Raw genomic sequence first — 14,668 nt, 5'->3', positions numbered from 1 at the left:
CATTTCAGAGGACTCTGTTATTTCGTTTTTCCTGGTTTTGTTTTATTAGGATGTTGCGGGGTCTGTCCCAACATCCATCTCAGTATTATAGAGGTTTCATAGACAGTCAGTCAGTTAGTATTGAGTCTCTCATCTATGTATATATATAAATATTCTATTTTGAGACTCGAGTAGCCTTTTTGGCCAGATTTTATCAGTAAGGTTGTTTTATGACCTTTCATTACATGGAGTTATTCTGTTGAGTTAAGGTTTCCGCTAAGATAAGTAAGCCAGGCCAAGGGTTCGCTTGGGGGCCAGCAATAGTCTTTGAGTGCCGGCCACGTCCAGGGTGTAGGCTCGGGGAGTGATAAAAACCAAAACCAAAACCAAAATAAAATCAAATACTTTTATTTTTAACAATCTAAGCCAAACCAAATCCCATTAAAGTTGGTTTATTTAATCCGTTTGATTCGATATTTTTTATTTGAATCAATTTTTATACAAACTGTGAAGGCGTGAACACCCTAGTCAATTGTACAAGTATTATAAAGGCACATTTTTTGATATATAAGTATGTAATACATTTGATAGACAAATCAACCCATGTATATCATGCCTAAATTCTGCTAAATAATTCATAGTCAGTTGTCCAGTATTATAGATACTAACATTTTGATAGTCCCGTAGGATATATTGTGCTTAAATTTTGTTAACTAATTGATATATACTAATTATTTATATAAATTTTATTATAGATATACATTTTGATAGATATTTATGAAGGACAACTTATACAGTTATACACGTCTAAATATAATGAAAGATAAATCAATAATGTATATCATACTTAAATTTTGTTTAATAACTGATATATACAATAAGCTATAAAAATTGTGTCGATTGTGCCCTAAATAATGAGGTAGACAACAAAATAAGGAAATGTCTGATTCACTGTTACAAAGAACATTATACATTATAATATTTTTAAAAATAAACTGATAGTATAATTTTGTTGTCTACTATCAAAGATACTAGTTAATTTGGAGAATATTTGTACAACGACTAAATCTGGTAATAATAGTATTCATTATATTTGAATATTAAAGGCATTTAAATCAAATCTTTTAAAACTAGAATCCTAATTATAATTCTTTTGTTATTATTATTATTTAAATATTTATAATATATGAAAACACTCTATAATTTTTCTAAAAATAAATTGATAGCATAATTTTATTATCCACTATTAATGGATACTAATTAATTTGGAGAATATTTGTGCAATGGATAAATTTGGAATTAATATTATTAATTATATTTGAATATTATTCATCATTTAAATCTTAGATTTAGATAATCACATTGCATACCATGTTTGCCTAAATAACCATTTCTTCTGCACGCACTATATATATATATAAGTTATTCAGAAATATAATGAAAAACAAAGATGACATTGATATTTACACCTCTATGCTTCATTATTTTAGTTTGGACCACCATTGCCTTTTGTTTGGTTGAAGGTTATGGATCTAGTCGAAATGCAGATCTCGCCCTTGAGGTATAGTTTTCATATCTTTTATAGCAAAGTTTATATGTCGTTTTCTTTAATGAATAATTTGTAGTGAAATTAATTTATGTTTGCAGACTATTCACGGAGATATTTATGATTGTGTGGATGTTTATAAACAACCAACTCTTTTGCATCCGATGCCGCACAAAGAAAGAATCAAGGTGCAAGATCTATGCTCAAACAACTTAACTGGTTTTTTCTTCTTTTCTTTTGACAAATAAAAGTTGAGAACACACAATTCTACTGTTTGCAATGTTTTATATTTTTATCTAAGGTGGAATCAAGTTTTGAAACTTATGAATTTCTGAATTTTGATATAAATAATTTATACATTTTTGTTCAATTTGAAAAGAAAAATCTATTACTAGTAATTCACATAAGATGTCTTCCCAAAATGTTACTAATTTATGTTAAGAGTTAAAGTTATAGATCCACGCTAGTTATCTTATTATAGGGTTGAGTTAGCCCCAATCTATTTCTTTATAAGATATAGTTAATTCATAATTAAAATTAGATTCTTAATAAACTAGCCTTTAATGATTACATATAAAGATCCAATCAATTAGTGAAGCCATGAATCTTGTTAAGAATGTTGAAGATTTAATATATAAATAAGTATAAAATTAATGTTGAAGATTTAATATATAATCAAGTATAAAATTAACGTTTAATATTTAGTATATGTAGTGTAACTTTTTGAAAAAAATGTTTAACTCTATCCTTGTCATTAAAATATAACCCTTACATGCATTTATTTTCAGTAATATTTTATGTTTATTTGAATATAATTTTACTTGTATTTTCTTTGAAATTCATCCTTTTTTTTGTGCACATATGGGCTTTTTCGAAACAACAGATGACAATTGCTAAGGAGCTAGAAAAACAAAGATTAGTCAAAGCCAAGCGATTGCAAAAAGATGAAAATATTTATTTTAAGGCAGAAGAGTTCTGGTTGAATAAAAAAGGTTGTTCGATTGGAACGGTCCCTATTCGACGATTGACACAAGAACAACTCCAAAATGCCAAAGATGCCTCCTTAAGCATGGCAAATAAATCCCTTGCTGAAGATATCATCGATGTAACTACTTTAATTTTTAAAATTTATCATTAATACTCAACAAATTCAATGTCAAATAGTTATTCTAATTAACTTAATATAATACTATACTTCAGTTTGCAGGAATTAGTATAAATGCATCTCCAGAAATAAAAAGTTTTACAAGTGTCACAGCCACTATTACTTTGTATAATCTAACAGTAAATGGACTTGGCCAATATAGTTCTGCAACAATATTTCATCAAAGTGCAGATAATGCGACAAATTTCGAGCAAATACAAGCAGGATGGATTGTAAGTTTTTATATCAAATCAATGATTTGAACCTATTAGGTATTTTTTGACGATTCGATTTCCTAAAGTCATGATGTTTGTTTGGTTTAGGTACATCCACAACTATACGGTGATAGCCGAACTCGGTTATACTCCCATTGGACAGTAAGTATATTAGAAATTAATTGGTATTTTTCTAAAAGAAATAATTCAAAAGCATGTAGAATAAGTAAATTTCATTTTTTAAAATTAAATAGACGGATGGCGGCCAGAAAACAGGATGTTACAACAATATTTGTCCAGGATTTGTTCAACTTGACACTGATGTACCAATAGATTATGCATTCCCAAAAATCTCTAGGTCAATGTATGATGACTATGAATTGGAAATTCAGATATACAAGGATGAAGGTAATTAAAATTACGACAGTTGTAATACTTTGGAATATTAATATCAGTATCAACAAGTATGTTGTTGTTGTAACTCTGGTGTTATTTGCAGACTATTATCTTTTGTTTCAGGGTTTGTTTAGTATTGGATTTTGGCCGGAGACCATGTTCAATGAATTAAGAAATGGATCGCAGGTAGTGCGATATGGAGGACAAGCGTTTACACCAGCGGGTGAACAATATAGTCCACCCATGGGAAATGGTAATTTTCAGGATGGCAATCCACACACCACTTGTCATATGCGTCAAGTCCTGTATGGAGTGGGTTATAATCAAGAAGTTCAACCCGATGAATCATTGGTTCAAACTCATCAATCTAGATGTTACCATGAAGGAAGTCAACATAATGTTCATGATGATTACTGGGATTATAATTTTTTGTTTGGGGGTGGTGGTTTTTGCTGAGATGCACCAACTGCTTGTATTTTATTGATATATAAAACTAAGAAGCTATTATATCAGTTATTGCAATTGCAATTTATTTTGGGTGATTCAATACTTGATGTGCCTGTTATTGAAAACATATTATTTAGGAGAATTGACAATTATGTCAATTCAAACTCTTTACTTAATTAGCTAACAAGTGTGGCGAGACAAATGTGATTTTGGCATCCTAAATAAGAGAATTTTTTCAGTTTGAGCTTAGGAATAGAGAAATTCCTGACAGAAAACACTTTCTCCTGTAATGTGAACGCTGCAATACGTAAAACACTTTACTTTGGAATCGCAAGGCACAACTTAACTGTAATCGTGATGGATGAAGTCCTATAACAAAACCATTTACAACAGACTGCGTGGAATTGAGTATACAACAATCGATTGGTTGCTGGAACCGTATGGTGGTCAGAGTTAGTGTGATGAATGATGCTCTCAAGAGGGGAAAGTGTCAGGTCATGATTAGACCTTCATCAAAAGTCATCATTGTTATGTAGAAGCATGGTATGTTAATTTCTTAACTATATGCACTGCTAACATCACCCTATCATTTTCTTACTGTTGGTATCTATGTGTAGGTTACATCGGAGAATTTGAGTATGTCGACGATCATAGGTCCGGAAAGATTGTTGTCGAACTGAATGGAAGGCTAAATAAGTGTGGTGTCATTAGTCCTCGCTTCGATGTTGGAGATTGAAGGATGGACTGCTAGATTGCTCCCTTCCCGACAGGTATAGTAATTAATATATTCACTATGTTCCCTTGATCAATACATGGAACTCCATTTCTGGTTATCTCCAAATTGAGCCGAAATGATTGTTGGGGTGAATGTCAAGTCATGGTCATATTAGCTTGTGAAATAGACATTATTAATTTTTGATTCCTTACTTCATTGCTGAATCATGAACTGCCTTAAATGGGCGCTTGACCTTGTTTCATGTTGACAAGGATGAAAACTTTGGTTTTGCTGTTTGTTGGCTCGTTGTAACTGCCCTTTTTTCTGTTTTTCTCGTTACCATCAAATTTATTGAAAATTTTGAGACAGTTATCAGATTTTGTTGAAAAAGTTGCTGGTGCTTACTGCCTGTTGAGACAATTGACATCTAAAGTTTGTTGTAGATGTGCATGTTTGTGTTTTTACTAGTATACAAGGCAAGAGAAAGGTCTCTTTTCTTCTAGTCTTGTTAGCTTCTAGAGAGCAAGCATACATGTTAAATTTCTAGTAAAAGAAAGAAAAATTCTTTTAATTTTTCACTTGGATCAGTTTATGTCAAACTTGGTTGTAGGCTTGTACAATTAGAAAGCAAACTTATGTATTATGTGCCAATTGTTCCTCATCAAATAAACAGAGAAATGCTAATTGATTTCTAAGTTAATCAAATTGGTTCCCCTACTTATCAGACTAGTCTTTTGGGTTTGACTCTCCTGTTTGAGTCCAAGATTCTGTCTTTTTTGGGAATATACATGCTTGGTGTAATAATAGAGATGCACAAGATAAGGTGTTGTTAAAACAGAAAACTGCCTACTTTCACATGTGGGAGACTCTAATACTGCCTAGCTACTTTCACATTAATCATGGATGAAAATTAATTCAATCTTGGATAAAAGGCAACAGACTGTTGTTACATACTTCAATGAGCTATATATCCTGCATAGATACTGTGATTGATGCATGAGGATACTAACAATTCCTCTGATTCTACTTCCTTCTGAAGAAGAGATAAAAGATAATTCTCAAAAGTTGTCAATTCTACCAACTCTGATTAGCAGAACTCAGAGTGATTTCTAGAGCACTACATTGGGAACAGGAATGTAGTGCTCAAATTGGATATATATATATATGGCCAAAGCGTATGATAGAGTATCATGACCATATATTTGAATTCTGATGACAAAGACTTGATTTACAGACCCATTGCCAATGGTAATAGACATATGTGTCTTCTTCAAGTCTCAAAGATATATGACTAAGACAAGGAGACCCTATATCACCTTCTCTTTTCATCATTTCTTTCCAAACAAACTCAATGCTTTGAACTCTCAAAATGACTTCATTGGCTTTAGCATGAATAACTAGTATCAACCACCTACCCTTTGCTCATGATATACTAATAATTTTATTTTCCAGCCCTAACAATTGATGGATATTCTTAGCATCTGGCCAGCTCGTGAACAAACACAAATCATGTGTCTCCTTAGCTCCAAACCAACAAGCTCAGTAATTGAAGCTTAGGTTCGATCCATTTTTGACACCTCTAGTTTGGTCTGATTATTTCTTTGATTTTTTTGAACAAACCAAAACCAAATCAAATACTTTCGATTTTTAAAAATCTAAAACCAGATAAAGTCGGTTTATTTAATCCATTTAATTCGATACTTTTGATTTAAATCAATTTTTATCCAATACGAGAACACCTCTTATCAGTTGTACAAATATTTTAGAGACACATTTTTTTGATATATAAGTATGGAATACATTTTGAAGGACAAATCAACTCATGTATATCATGTTTAAATTCTGCTAAATAATTCATAATCAGTTGTACAAGTATTATAGAGACTCACATTTTGATTAGGGTAAAACTTATCCGCACCTGGCGTATATGTTGTGAACGGAACTAACTACATAAGGGCCTATGGGCTGGAAGGGATGAATGAGACGGGTCCATTTACAGACCCATTGCCATTGGTAATAGACATATGTGTCTTCTTCAAGTCTCAAAGATATATGACTAAGACAAGGAGACCCTATATCACATTCTCTTTTCATCATTTCTTTCCAAACAAACTCAATGCTTTGAACTCTCAAAATGACTTCATTGGCTTTAGCATGAATAACTAGTATCAACCACCTACCCTTTGCTCATGATATACTAATAATTTTATTTTCCAGCCCTAACAATGATGATGGATATTCTTAGCATCTGGCCAGCTCGTGAACAAACACAAATCATGTGTCTTCTTAGCTCCAAACCAACAAGCTCAAGAATTGAAGCTTAGGTTCAATCGCTTTTTCATATTCTTTTGACATCCTAGTTTGGTCTGATTATTTCTTCGATTCTTTTTAACAAACCAAAACCAAATCAAATACTTTCGATTTTAAAAACCTAAAAAGTCGGTTTATTTAATCCATTTGATTCGATATTTTTTATTTAGATCTGTTTTTATCCAAAACGAGAACATCCCTTATCAGTTGTACAAATATTATAGAGACACATTTTATATATATATATAAGTATGGAATACATTTTGAAGGACAAATCAACTCATGTACATCATGCTTAAATTCTGCTAAATAATTCATAGTCAGTTGTACAAGTATTATAGAGACTCACATTTTGATTTGGGTAAAACCTATCTGGTGTATATGTTGTGAACAGAACTAACGACATAAGGGCCTATGGGCTGGAAGGGGTGTATGAAACCGGTTCATTTAAGATTATTGGGCTGATTAAAATGTCGGAGAGTTTTATTTGGGATCCAGGCCCAATTATCAATTGGTTAAATAAGTCTTGGAGTTAACGCATAAGGGTTATGCATATTGAAGAAATATGTTTGTTACATTAGTGCTTTCATTATCGTACTCCAACAACATTTTCTACCTAGATTCAGTGGCGACGCAACCCAGAGAGTTGGATTTTTCGGGCCGAGTTGTTTTTACATACCTTGGCTTTGATGAGAATGACTGGCTTCCACTTCCTTCATTCTACCTTGATGGCGAAGCTCTTGCCTGGTTCAATAGCTTATTTTGCAACATGCTAATTTTGGATTGGAAGCATTTCAAGGGTAAATTTGCTCAGCGATTTTGACAACAAACCAACAATGATGTGGTGAGGCGTCTAGCTAATTCATTACATGTTCATTTTGACTGTGCTAATTCTGTCCATATAGTTTCACAATCAGTTGTATTGCCTCCTAGTCATTTTCCGGCCTCATCTGCCCTTGATTTTGCTTATGATACTGGTGGCAACTCAAAGGTGGACCAGGTGTTTGATAAATTGCCAGCGACGTATAAAAATGTGGATGCCTTGGCATTCATGGACTCACCTCATCTTGGGAATGCAAAGTCAGCTCAGTTGAGGTAGCGAATTTTGGTATCAACGCCTTTTTCCATTGTTGAAGACTTGAAGCTAAGGTGTTCGACGAAATTTCCCACACAACAGTGAGCTCTGAAATCAATGTTCTGAACACTATAGACCACGAGGGAGAAAACTTTGCAACTACAGTAGCCAAGGTGGTCGACCATAACTTCAGCGAAGACGTCAACTTGCAAACCAATGTGCCTACTGCGGTGTTAGTTCATACGAAAAAATCTAATATTGAGGGGAGGAGAATCCACGAGATAATGTCATTTTGTTTGTCAAATGTCCTAAATAGGATTCATCAGATTCTCTGGTTCCTTTTCCTACCCAATGTACCGTAATGTCAAAGGTGAGTTTGCGAATCGTTGCAATCGAATATTCATCTGGTGTCTTATGGCATTACACTATTCCTTGTTTGCATAATTCTCTTGAAGATATGTGTGAGGGTGAACAAACTAGAGTGACTTTAGTTTACATAATATCAATTGGGTTGATACTGGGTAGGAGTACAATCTTCCTAGTTTCTTGTTGTCTAACTTGACAAGGTGTGCTAATGAGGAGAAAATACAGGAAGTACTCCCGTCTAACTTGACAGGGTGTGCTAGTGAGGAGAAAATACAGGAAGTACGAAACAAAGATTTTTTTGTGCCTTCAATTCCCATTCACCAGGTAATTGTGTCCTCAACTTCACGGAGCCACTTAAAATCTTACACCTTCACTGGACTTTCACCGTGCTATATCTTGTGTGGCCTGCTGGTTTAATCTTTCTGTTGCTCTCTTTTGATGAACAAGGGAAGCGTGACGAGACTCCAAATCAAATCCAATGCTGAGAGAAAGGACAGCCTGGTGACTTCTACCCTTGCTCAAACAATGGTACGTAAAAGTTGTTTAATGTATTAGAAATCAGAATCTTCGCCTTCAATCTCTCTTCATCAATTTAGTTTCTTAAATGTATGCACTACTAGCATCACCCTATCATTTTCTTACTGTTGGTATCTATCTGTAGGTTACATCGGAGAATTTGAGTATGTCGATGATCATAGGTCTGGAAAGATTGTTGTCGAACTGAATGGAAGGCTAAACAAGTGTGGTGTCATTAGTCCTCGCTTCGATGTTGGAGTCAAGGAGATTGAAGGATGGACTGCTATATTGCTCCCTTCCCGACAGGTATTGTAATAAATATATTCACTTTGTTCCCTTGATCAATATATGGAACTCCATTTCTGGTTATCTCCAAATTGAGCCTTGCTTCTAGCTTCCGAAATGATTGTTGGGGTGAATGTCAAGTCATGGTCATATTAGCTTGTGAAATAGACATTATTAATTTTTGATTCCTTCTTTGCCGAATCATGAATTGGCTTGCTATATGGGAGTTTAACCAATGTGTTTCATTGTGAAATTTGAAAAAAGTAGTTTTGTTTCAAAGGGAGAAAATGATATTTGAAAATTATTGCTTCTTCTTAAGCAATAAAAATCTTGAGTACTTATCTGTAATGCTTACAAGACCCATCCATCCAAAGGAGCAAGCGCTCTTTGTAGATGCTAGCAGTTGAGGCTCTCCTGTAAAGGAAGCATTCCTGTCTATCCAAAGGAGAAATTTTGTGTCCTATGGCTTGGCTAACAGAGTCTCTGCTGTCCATGAGAAGTGTGTTTCTTTGTGGATTGATATGTAGTTGATACTTGATACTAAGCAAATGAAATTGCAGATATTTTCTGCGATCACAGATGTAGTATAAGTCTTAGTTGTTAGTCAGTTTTACTCTGTATATTATCTATTTTTATGTTTTGATGTTTACGTATTGACTTCAACTTGCACTTCAACTACCTCAGCTGATATCATGGACCATGAAGAGGCTAGGAGAAAGAATGTTGGTGGAAAAGTTCTTGGTTTCCTCATGTTGACAAGGATGAAAACTTTGGTTTTGCTGTTTGTTGGCTTGTTGTAACCGACCTTTTTCTGTTTTTCTCGTTGCTATCAAATTTATTGAAAATTTTGAGACAATTATCAGATTTTGTTGAAAAAACTTGCTGGTGCTTATTGCCTGTTGAGACAATTGACATCTAAAGTTTGTTGTAGATGTACATGTTTGTGTTTTTTTACTAGTATAAAAGGCAAGAGAAAGGTCTCTTTTCTTCTAGTCTTGTTAGTTTTTAGAGAGCAAGCATACATGTTAAATTTCTAGTGAGTTTGTGTTTATAATCCCATATTGTGTTCAAGTATAGCATTTGCGTAAACAGTGAATTCGATCAACTATTTGGTGTTTTGGGCTACAATCATCCCTGAAGTATAGCCCAACTATTCTTGTCTGTCATTATGGTCTTCAAAGAAGTATTGTATTTGTAAAGGGCAAATAGAAATAACCATGTTCAAGATCTGCTATGGCAATGTAAAATGTCCCCTACTTATTTGATATGAGGTCTGAAAGAGATTGCGGGCATATTGCATATAAATTTCCAAGTCTCATTTCCTTGTAAAGTAAATTTAGCAACTTATGAACTTTAATGTTCGGTTGTCTATATGTGGAATTAACTCATCGTTCTAATCCTTGTATTTTATTTGTATGGGTAGTTTTCCTGCTGGTGAAAGAGGTAAAGTTGTTGTGGAATATTGTTGAGAAACCTAGTGTTTTGTCATTCAACATATGCAGTTTGCCTTGTCTTCAAGTTGGAAACCTATTATTTTGTCATTCAACATATTATTTGCCTATGAAGGTGGGTGTCTTTTTCTCATTGCTAAGTAGCAGAAAAACTCACCATTTTAAAAATAAATAAATGAAAGCAACTGAATAACAAGGGGAAAAACTGGTAAACCAATAACAACAATTTAGTAAAACAGCACCTTATGTATTTTTTGTAGTCATTGCTCTCAATTAATTTTATCTAGTTATGTAGCTGACGTATGATTCAAACATTACCAATCTTCTATGCAAAACTAGTAGATTTATCTAAATAAGAGAAGTCTTCCGTTTCTATAAAAAAAAATTATATTTGATCAATGAAACAGAAAAAACAAAGATAGATATGAACGCAACAAGAATTAAAAAAAAAAAACTTCTAAAATCATATATAGAAAAATGTTAGTTGTAAGTTTATAACTTATAAGTAATATATAGGAAGCTCAAAATGATTTTACGCTGATGACCTTTGCATCTAATTTTTAATAACCTGCTCAAATTCAATCTAATTAACCCGTTTATTTGACTTCTATCTAAATTGAGAGAAAATCAATTAGGGATTTGGGGAAATCACATGCTTGACACATATTTTTATTTCAACTGTTAGTTTTTAACAAAAGTTAACATAAGGATGTTTATTGCAAAGTTTAGAATAATTAAAGGATGTTTTTTGTTTACAATTATACCATAAGGATGTACCATAAGTTTGAGCTATACTTGAGGTATGATTTTAGCCCAAAATGTAAAGATCACATCACAAAATTGACATAGTGAAAGAGAATTTTCTTAAGAGGTATTTGGTTATTAGGTCTTATATCTCAGTTGTTTAAACTAGAGGGAAATTTTTGAAGAGAAAATCAATTTTTTTTATGAGTAATTAATTTTGCTTCTTGAATTAAATATGTAACATAGGCTACTTATATTAGCAATATCTCATATAGACACGACAACTTATAATTTATACTATTTTTGTATAGTTTTTTTTGAATGTTTTAACTTTTAATTTTGAAGTATTACTTATTTGGTTCTTATTTTTTTATTTTTGCTTTTTCCTACTTATGGGTGTAATCAATATGATAGTGATAACAATAAAGTATAATTGTTTGTTTTCATACGAGGAGAAATTTTATTGTATTTAGTTTTTATTTTATTTCTCTTCTTTTTCCTAAAAAGTGATACCTTAATTGTCTTACATAATGTGATAAATATCTAAAATCAGTCATTCACTATTATTTATTTTTTGTAGTTATTGCTCTCAATTAATTTTATCTAGATATGTAGCTGACGTGTTATTCAAACATTATCAATCTTCTATGCAAAACTAGTAAATTTATCTAAATAAGAGAATTTTTTTGTTTCTATAAAAAAAAAATTATATTTGATCAATGAAACGAAAAAGCAAAGATAGATATGAGCACAACAAGAATTAAAAAAAAAAAACTTTTAAAATCATATATAGAAAAATGTAAGCTGTAAGTTTATAACTTATAAGTATTATATGCAGTTCAAAATGATTTTACGCTTATAGCCTTTGCGTCTAATTTTTAATAATCTGCTCTAATTCAATCTAGCTAACCCGTTTATTTGACTTCTATCCAAATTGAGAAGAATTAAAGTTTTGTGCATATGAATAGATAGAGCTCTATTCCCCTTTCTCCTCTATATATATTTCCCCATTTCATTTTTTAGTGAAATGTGTGAGACAAATGTTCCTTCTTTTAATCTATCATAAAGATTCTAAATTGACTCCAGAATAATTACATTCTTCAAAAGATAGGACCCTTCTTCATCTTTTTCTCAAAAATTTCGACTCCTATAACTCTTTAGACAAGAAAAATGACATTCCAAAAATAGGCCATGAAAGCCAACATTACCACTGTTCATGTCACTTTCGTTGTCCATCACATTACTCAGGCTTTTCCTTTTTCAAAGCCTCATGCCTATATTTCCATCATTTTAGGTATATAAATTAAATAATATTCGAATAATTTAATTTTAAGTAATTTCTTTCAAAATTTCAAGTCTTTTACTAACATTTAATTCTTCACAATTTCGCCAGGTGAATGGTCGAAGAAGGATGTCAAGGAGGTCTTCCATGAATATATTAACTCAGGCGGTGATATAAAATCGGACGCTTTCACTATCAATGGACAACGTAATGATTTCTACCCTTATTCAAACAATGGTATGTATAAGTCCTCCAGTTCAATTTATTTATATCAAACTTAATTAATCTATTAAAAATCAAAATCTTCATATTCGATCTCTTTTGAGCATTTTAAGGGCTAATTAGACTTTTATAATAAAAGAAAAATGTATTAACTGTTACTAGGTTGTAATTGTATTGAAATTTAAAAAAGAATTTTTTTTTTAATTTGTCAACGAATTTCACTTGGATCAGTTGTAGCCTTGTATAATTTGAAAACAAACTCATGTGTTATGTGTTAATTATTCCTCATCGACTAAATGTTAATGGATTTATAAGATAAATTAGTTCTCCTATCTATAAGATTAGTTTTTTAGGTTAGACTCTTTTGTTTGATTTCTAACATTGCTTTTTTTATTTTATTCTGTTCATATGGGCCAACAAGATTTTACTTATTATTTTCTCGAGTTATTTGTTGAACTCATTTTAATGTTTTTTTATTAATTAAATTGGACAGGAACATTTAGGATAGTAGTGGATACTGGGAAGAAATATCTTCTCAGAATTGTGAACGCTGCAATCCGTAAAAAATTTTACTTTGGGATTACAAGGCACAACTTAACTGTAATTGCGATGGATGGAAGTCCTATAACAAAACCATTTACAACAGACTACGTCAAATTGAGTGTAGAATACTCGATTGACTGCATATTCGAGGCGAACCAATATCCAGATTATTATTATTATTATATAGTTGTTGTAACGAATATTAGCGAGACGTATGACACGAATAAAATTACAACCGTCATTATAGAATACCAAGGGAATTACATACCCTCTTCACCACCTCTTCTTCCCAACTTTTCCTCCAACTACGATAAAAGTTCTAGTAGGAATTATTTATATGTAATAATGACTTTTGTAATTTTGGGTTTATTTTTTTGTACGACATTCGTTGTTTGGTATAGGCAGACTAATAGGCCTCATAGAAGCGCAATGGTCACTCCCATGTAAATTGTAGTACTTATAATAAAATTTTATATTTATGCTTGTATTTGAAATTACAAATTGTACCTCCAACAACATGTCAACATCGTCTATGTAATTTGTATGTTGTGTATATATGTAAACTTATGTCCAGCGATACATAAGATATGCAATCACATACACTCAATCGACATATACACATTTTCTCGTATAGTGAATCGAATTAAGGTTCAGGATACTAAATGAATGGTAATTGTTGGGTTTAAATGAGGATTAATTCCATGAAAAGAAAAAAAGTCCAGTTTGTTGGACAATTTTCAAATACTTTCACAGTAACTAGGATAGATATTTCGTATTCCAAAAGTAGCATTCGATTCGAGTGTAAATAAATAAATAAAAAGAGGTACTCCTAGATAGGACGAATTAGTGAGGTAAAAAAAATAGTTTTGCAAAATTGGAGCTAAAAAATAATGGCATAGATGAGCCAATTTTTTAACAGATGACATAAATGCATATATTTTCAAAGTTCGATGAGCTTTTTCCCTTTTCTATTTAACTTTTTGTTTGTAGGGATATTCTTATATAAGGATCCGTTTTATTTAGAAAATAGACAGATTTTAAATATCCCTCTCACTCTAGTATTATCTAATAATACTAAGGGAAGATCATAATCCAATATATGTTTGATGTTCTGTAGGAATACCCGTCATGATCAATGAAGACGTCTAGAATTGTTATAAATATGTAATGAACGAATTCTTGCCAAAATTATTGACTCATAAAATGCATCAGGTGATAATATATAGAGAAACTTTCGCAAATAGCTACTATAATAAATTTAATTATGTTTCATAGTTATAGTTTGCATATTTATGGACTGTAGCTACAGTTTAAGCTGTCTCGTTTGTATAATTCATGGATTGTATAATTTGCGGGTACATTTGTATAATTCAGTTATTTTTTGTATAAACTCAAAAGAACGAATTTTATACAATTACAAACATCAGAAGTG

General features: G+C 31.9%; 2 protein-coding genes and 1 pseudogene across 2 annotated transcripts; all 3 read left to right on the top strand.

The window, feature by feature from the left end:
- The first annotated feature begins 1,425 nt into the window (after nt 1-1,425).
- Nucleotides 1,426-3,736, top strand: LOC125834107 (uncharacterized). Its single transcript, XM_049513290.1, has 7 exons — nt 1,426-1,540; nt 1,627-1,713; nt 2,409-2,630; nt 2,726-2,902; nt 2,993-3,046; nt 3,139-3,292; nt 3,384-3,736. The coding sequence occupies exons 1-7, from the start codon at nt 1,430-1,432 to the stop codon at nt 3,734-3,736; spliced, it is 1,158 nt and encodes a 385-aa protein (XP_049369247.1). The 5' UTR covers nt 1,426-1,429.
- Nucleotides 3,737-4,167: 431 nt separating this feature from the next.
- LOC125834042 (40S ribosomal protein S15a-like) lies at nt 4,168-9,794 on the top strand (annotated as a pseudogene).
- Nucleotides 9,795-12,380: 2,586 nt separating this feature from the next.
- Nucleotides 12,381-13,683, top strand: LOC125834041 (laccase-14-like). The gene is made up of 3 exons (XM_049513219.1): nt 12,381-12,483; nt 12,583-12,708; nt 13,187-13,683. Exons 1-3 carry the CDS (start codon nt 12,381-12,383, stop codon nt 13,681-13,683), a joined length of 726 nt encoding a protein of 241 aa, XP_049369176.1.
- The last annotated feature ends 985 nt before the right edge of the window (nt 13,684-14,668 follow it).

This window comes from Solanum verrucosum, unplaced genomic scaffold, assembly GCF_900185275.1.
Source record: "Solanum verrucosum unplaced genomic scaffold, falcon-dt-bn FXZP01000108.1, whole genome shotgun sequence".
Taxonomy (NCBI): Eukaryota; Viridiplantae; Streptophyta; class Magnoliopsida; order Solanales; family Solanaceae; genus Solanum; species Solanum verrucosum.
The sequence above is the reverse complement of the archived record's forward strand: the minus strand, read 5'-3'. Positions and strand labels throughout refer to the sequence as shown.

Excerpts from the sequence above, each read along its gene's own strand:
- LOC125834107 (XM_049513290.1), top strand. The coding sequence starts at position 1,430 with ATGACATTGATATTTACACCTCTATGCTTCATTATTTTAGTTTGGACC. Across the intron at positions 1,541-1,626 it reads ATGCAGATCTCGCCCTTGAG|ACTATTCACGGAGATATTTA; the intron begins GTATAGTTTTCA and ends TTATGTTTGCAG. Across the intron at positions 2,631-2,725 it reads TTGCTGAAGATATCATCGAT|TTTGCAGGAATTAGTATAAA; the intron begins GTAACTACTTTA and ends ACTATACTTCAG.
- LOC125834041 (XM_049513219.1), top strand. The coding sequence starts at position 12,381 with ATGAAAGCCAACATTACCACTGTTCATGTCACTTTCGTTGTCCATCAC. Across the intron at positions 12,484-12,582 it reads CTATATTTCCATCATTTTAG|GTGAATGGTCGAAGAAGGAT; the intron begins GTATATAAATTA and ends CAATTTCGCCAG. Across the intron at positions 12,709-13,186 it reads CTACCCTTATTCAAACAATG|GAACATTTAGGATAGTAGTG; the intron begins GTATGTATAAGT and ends TAAATTGGACAG.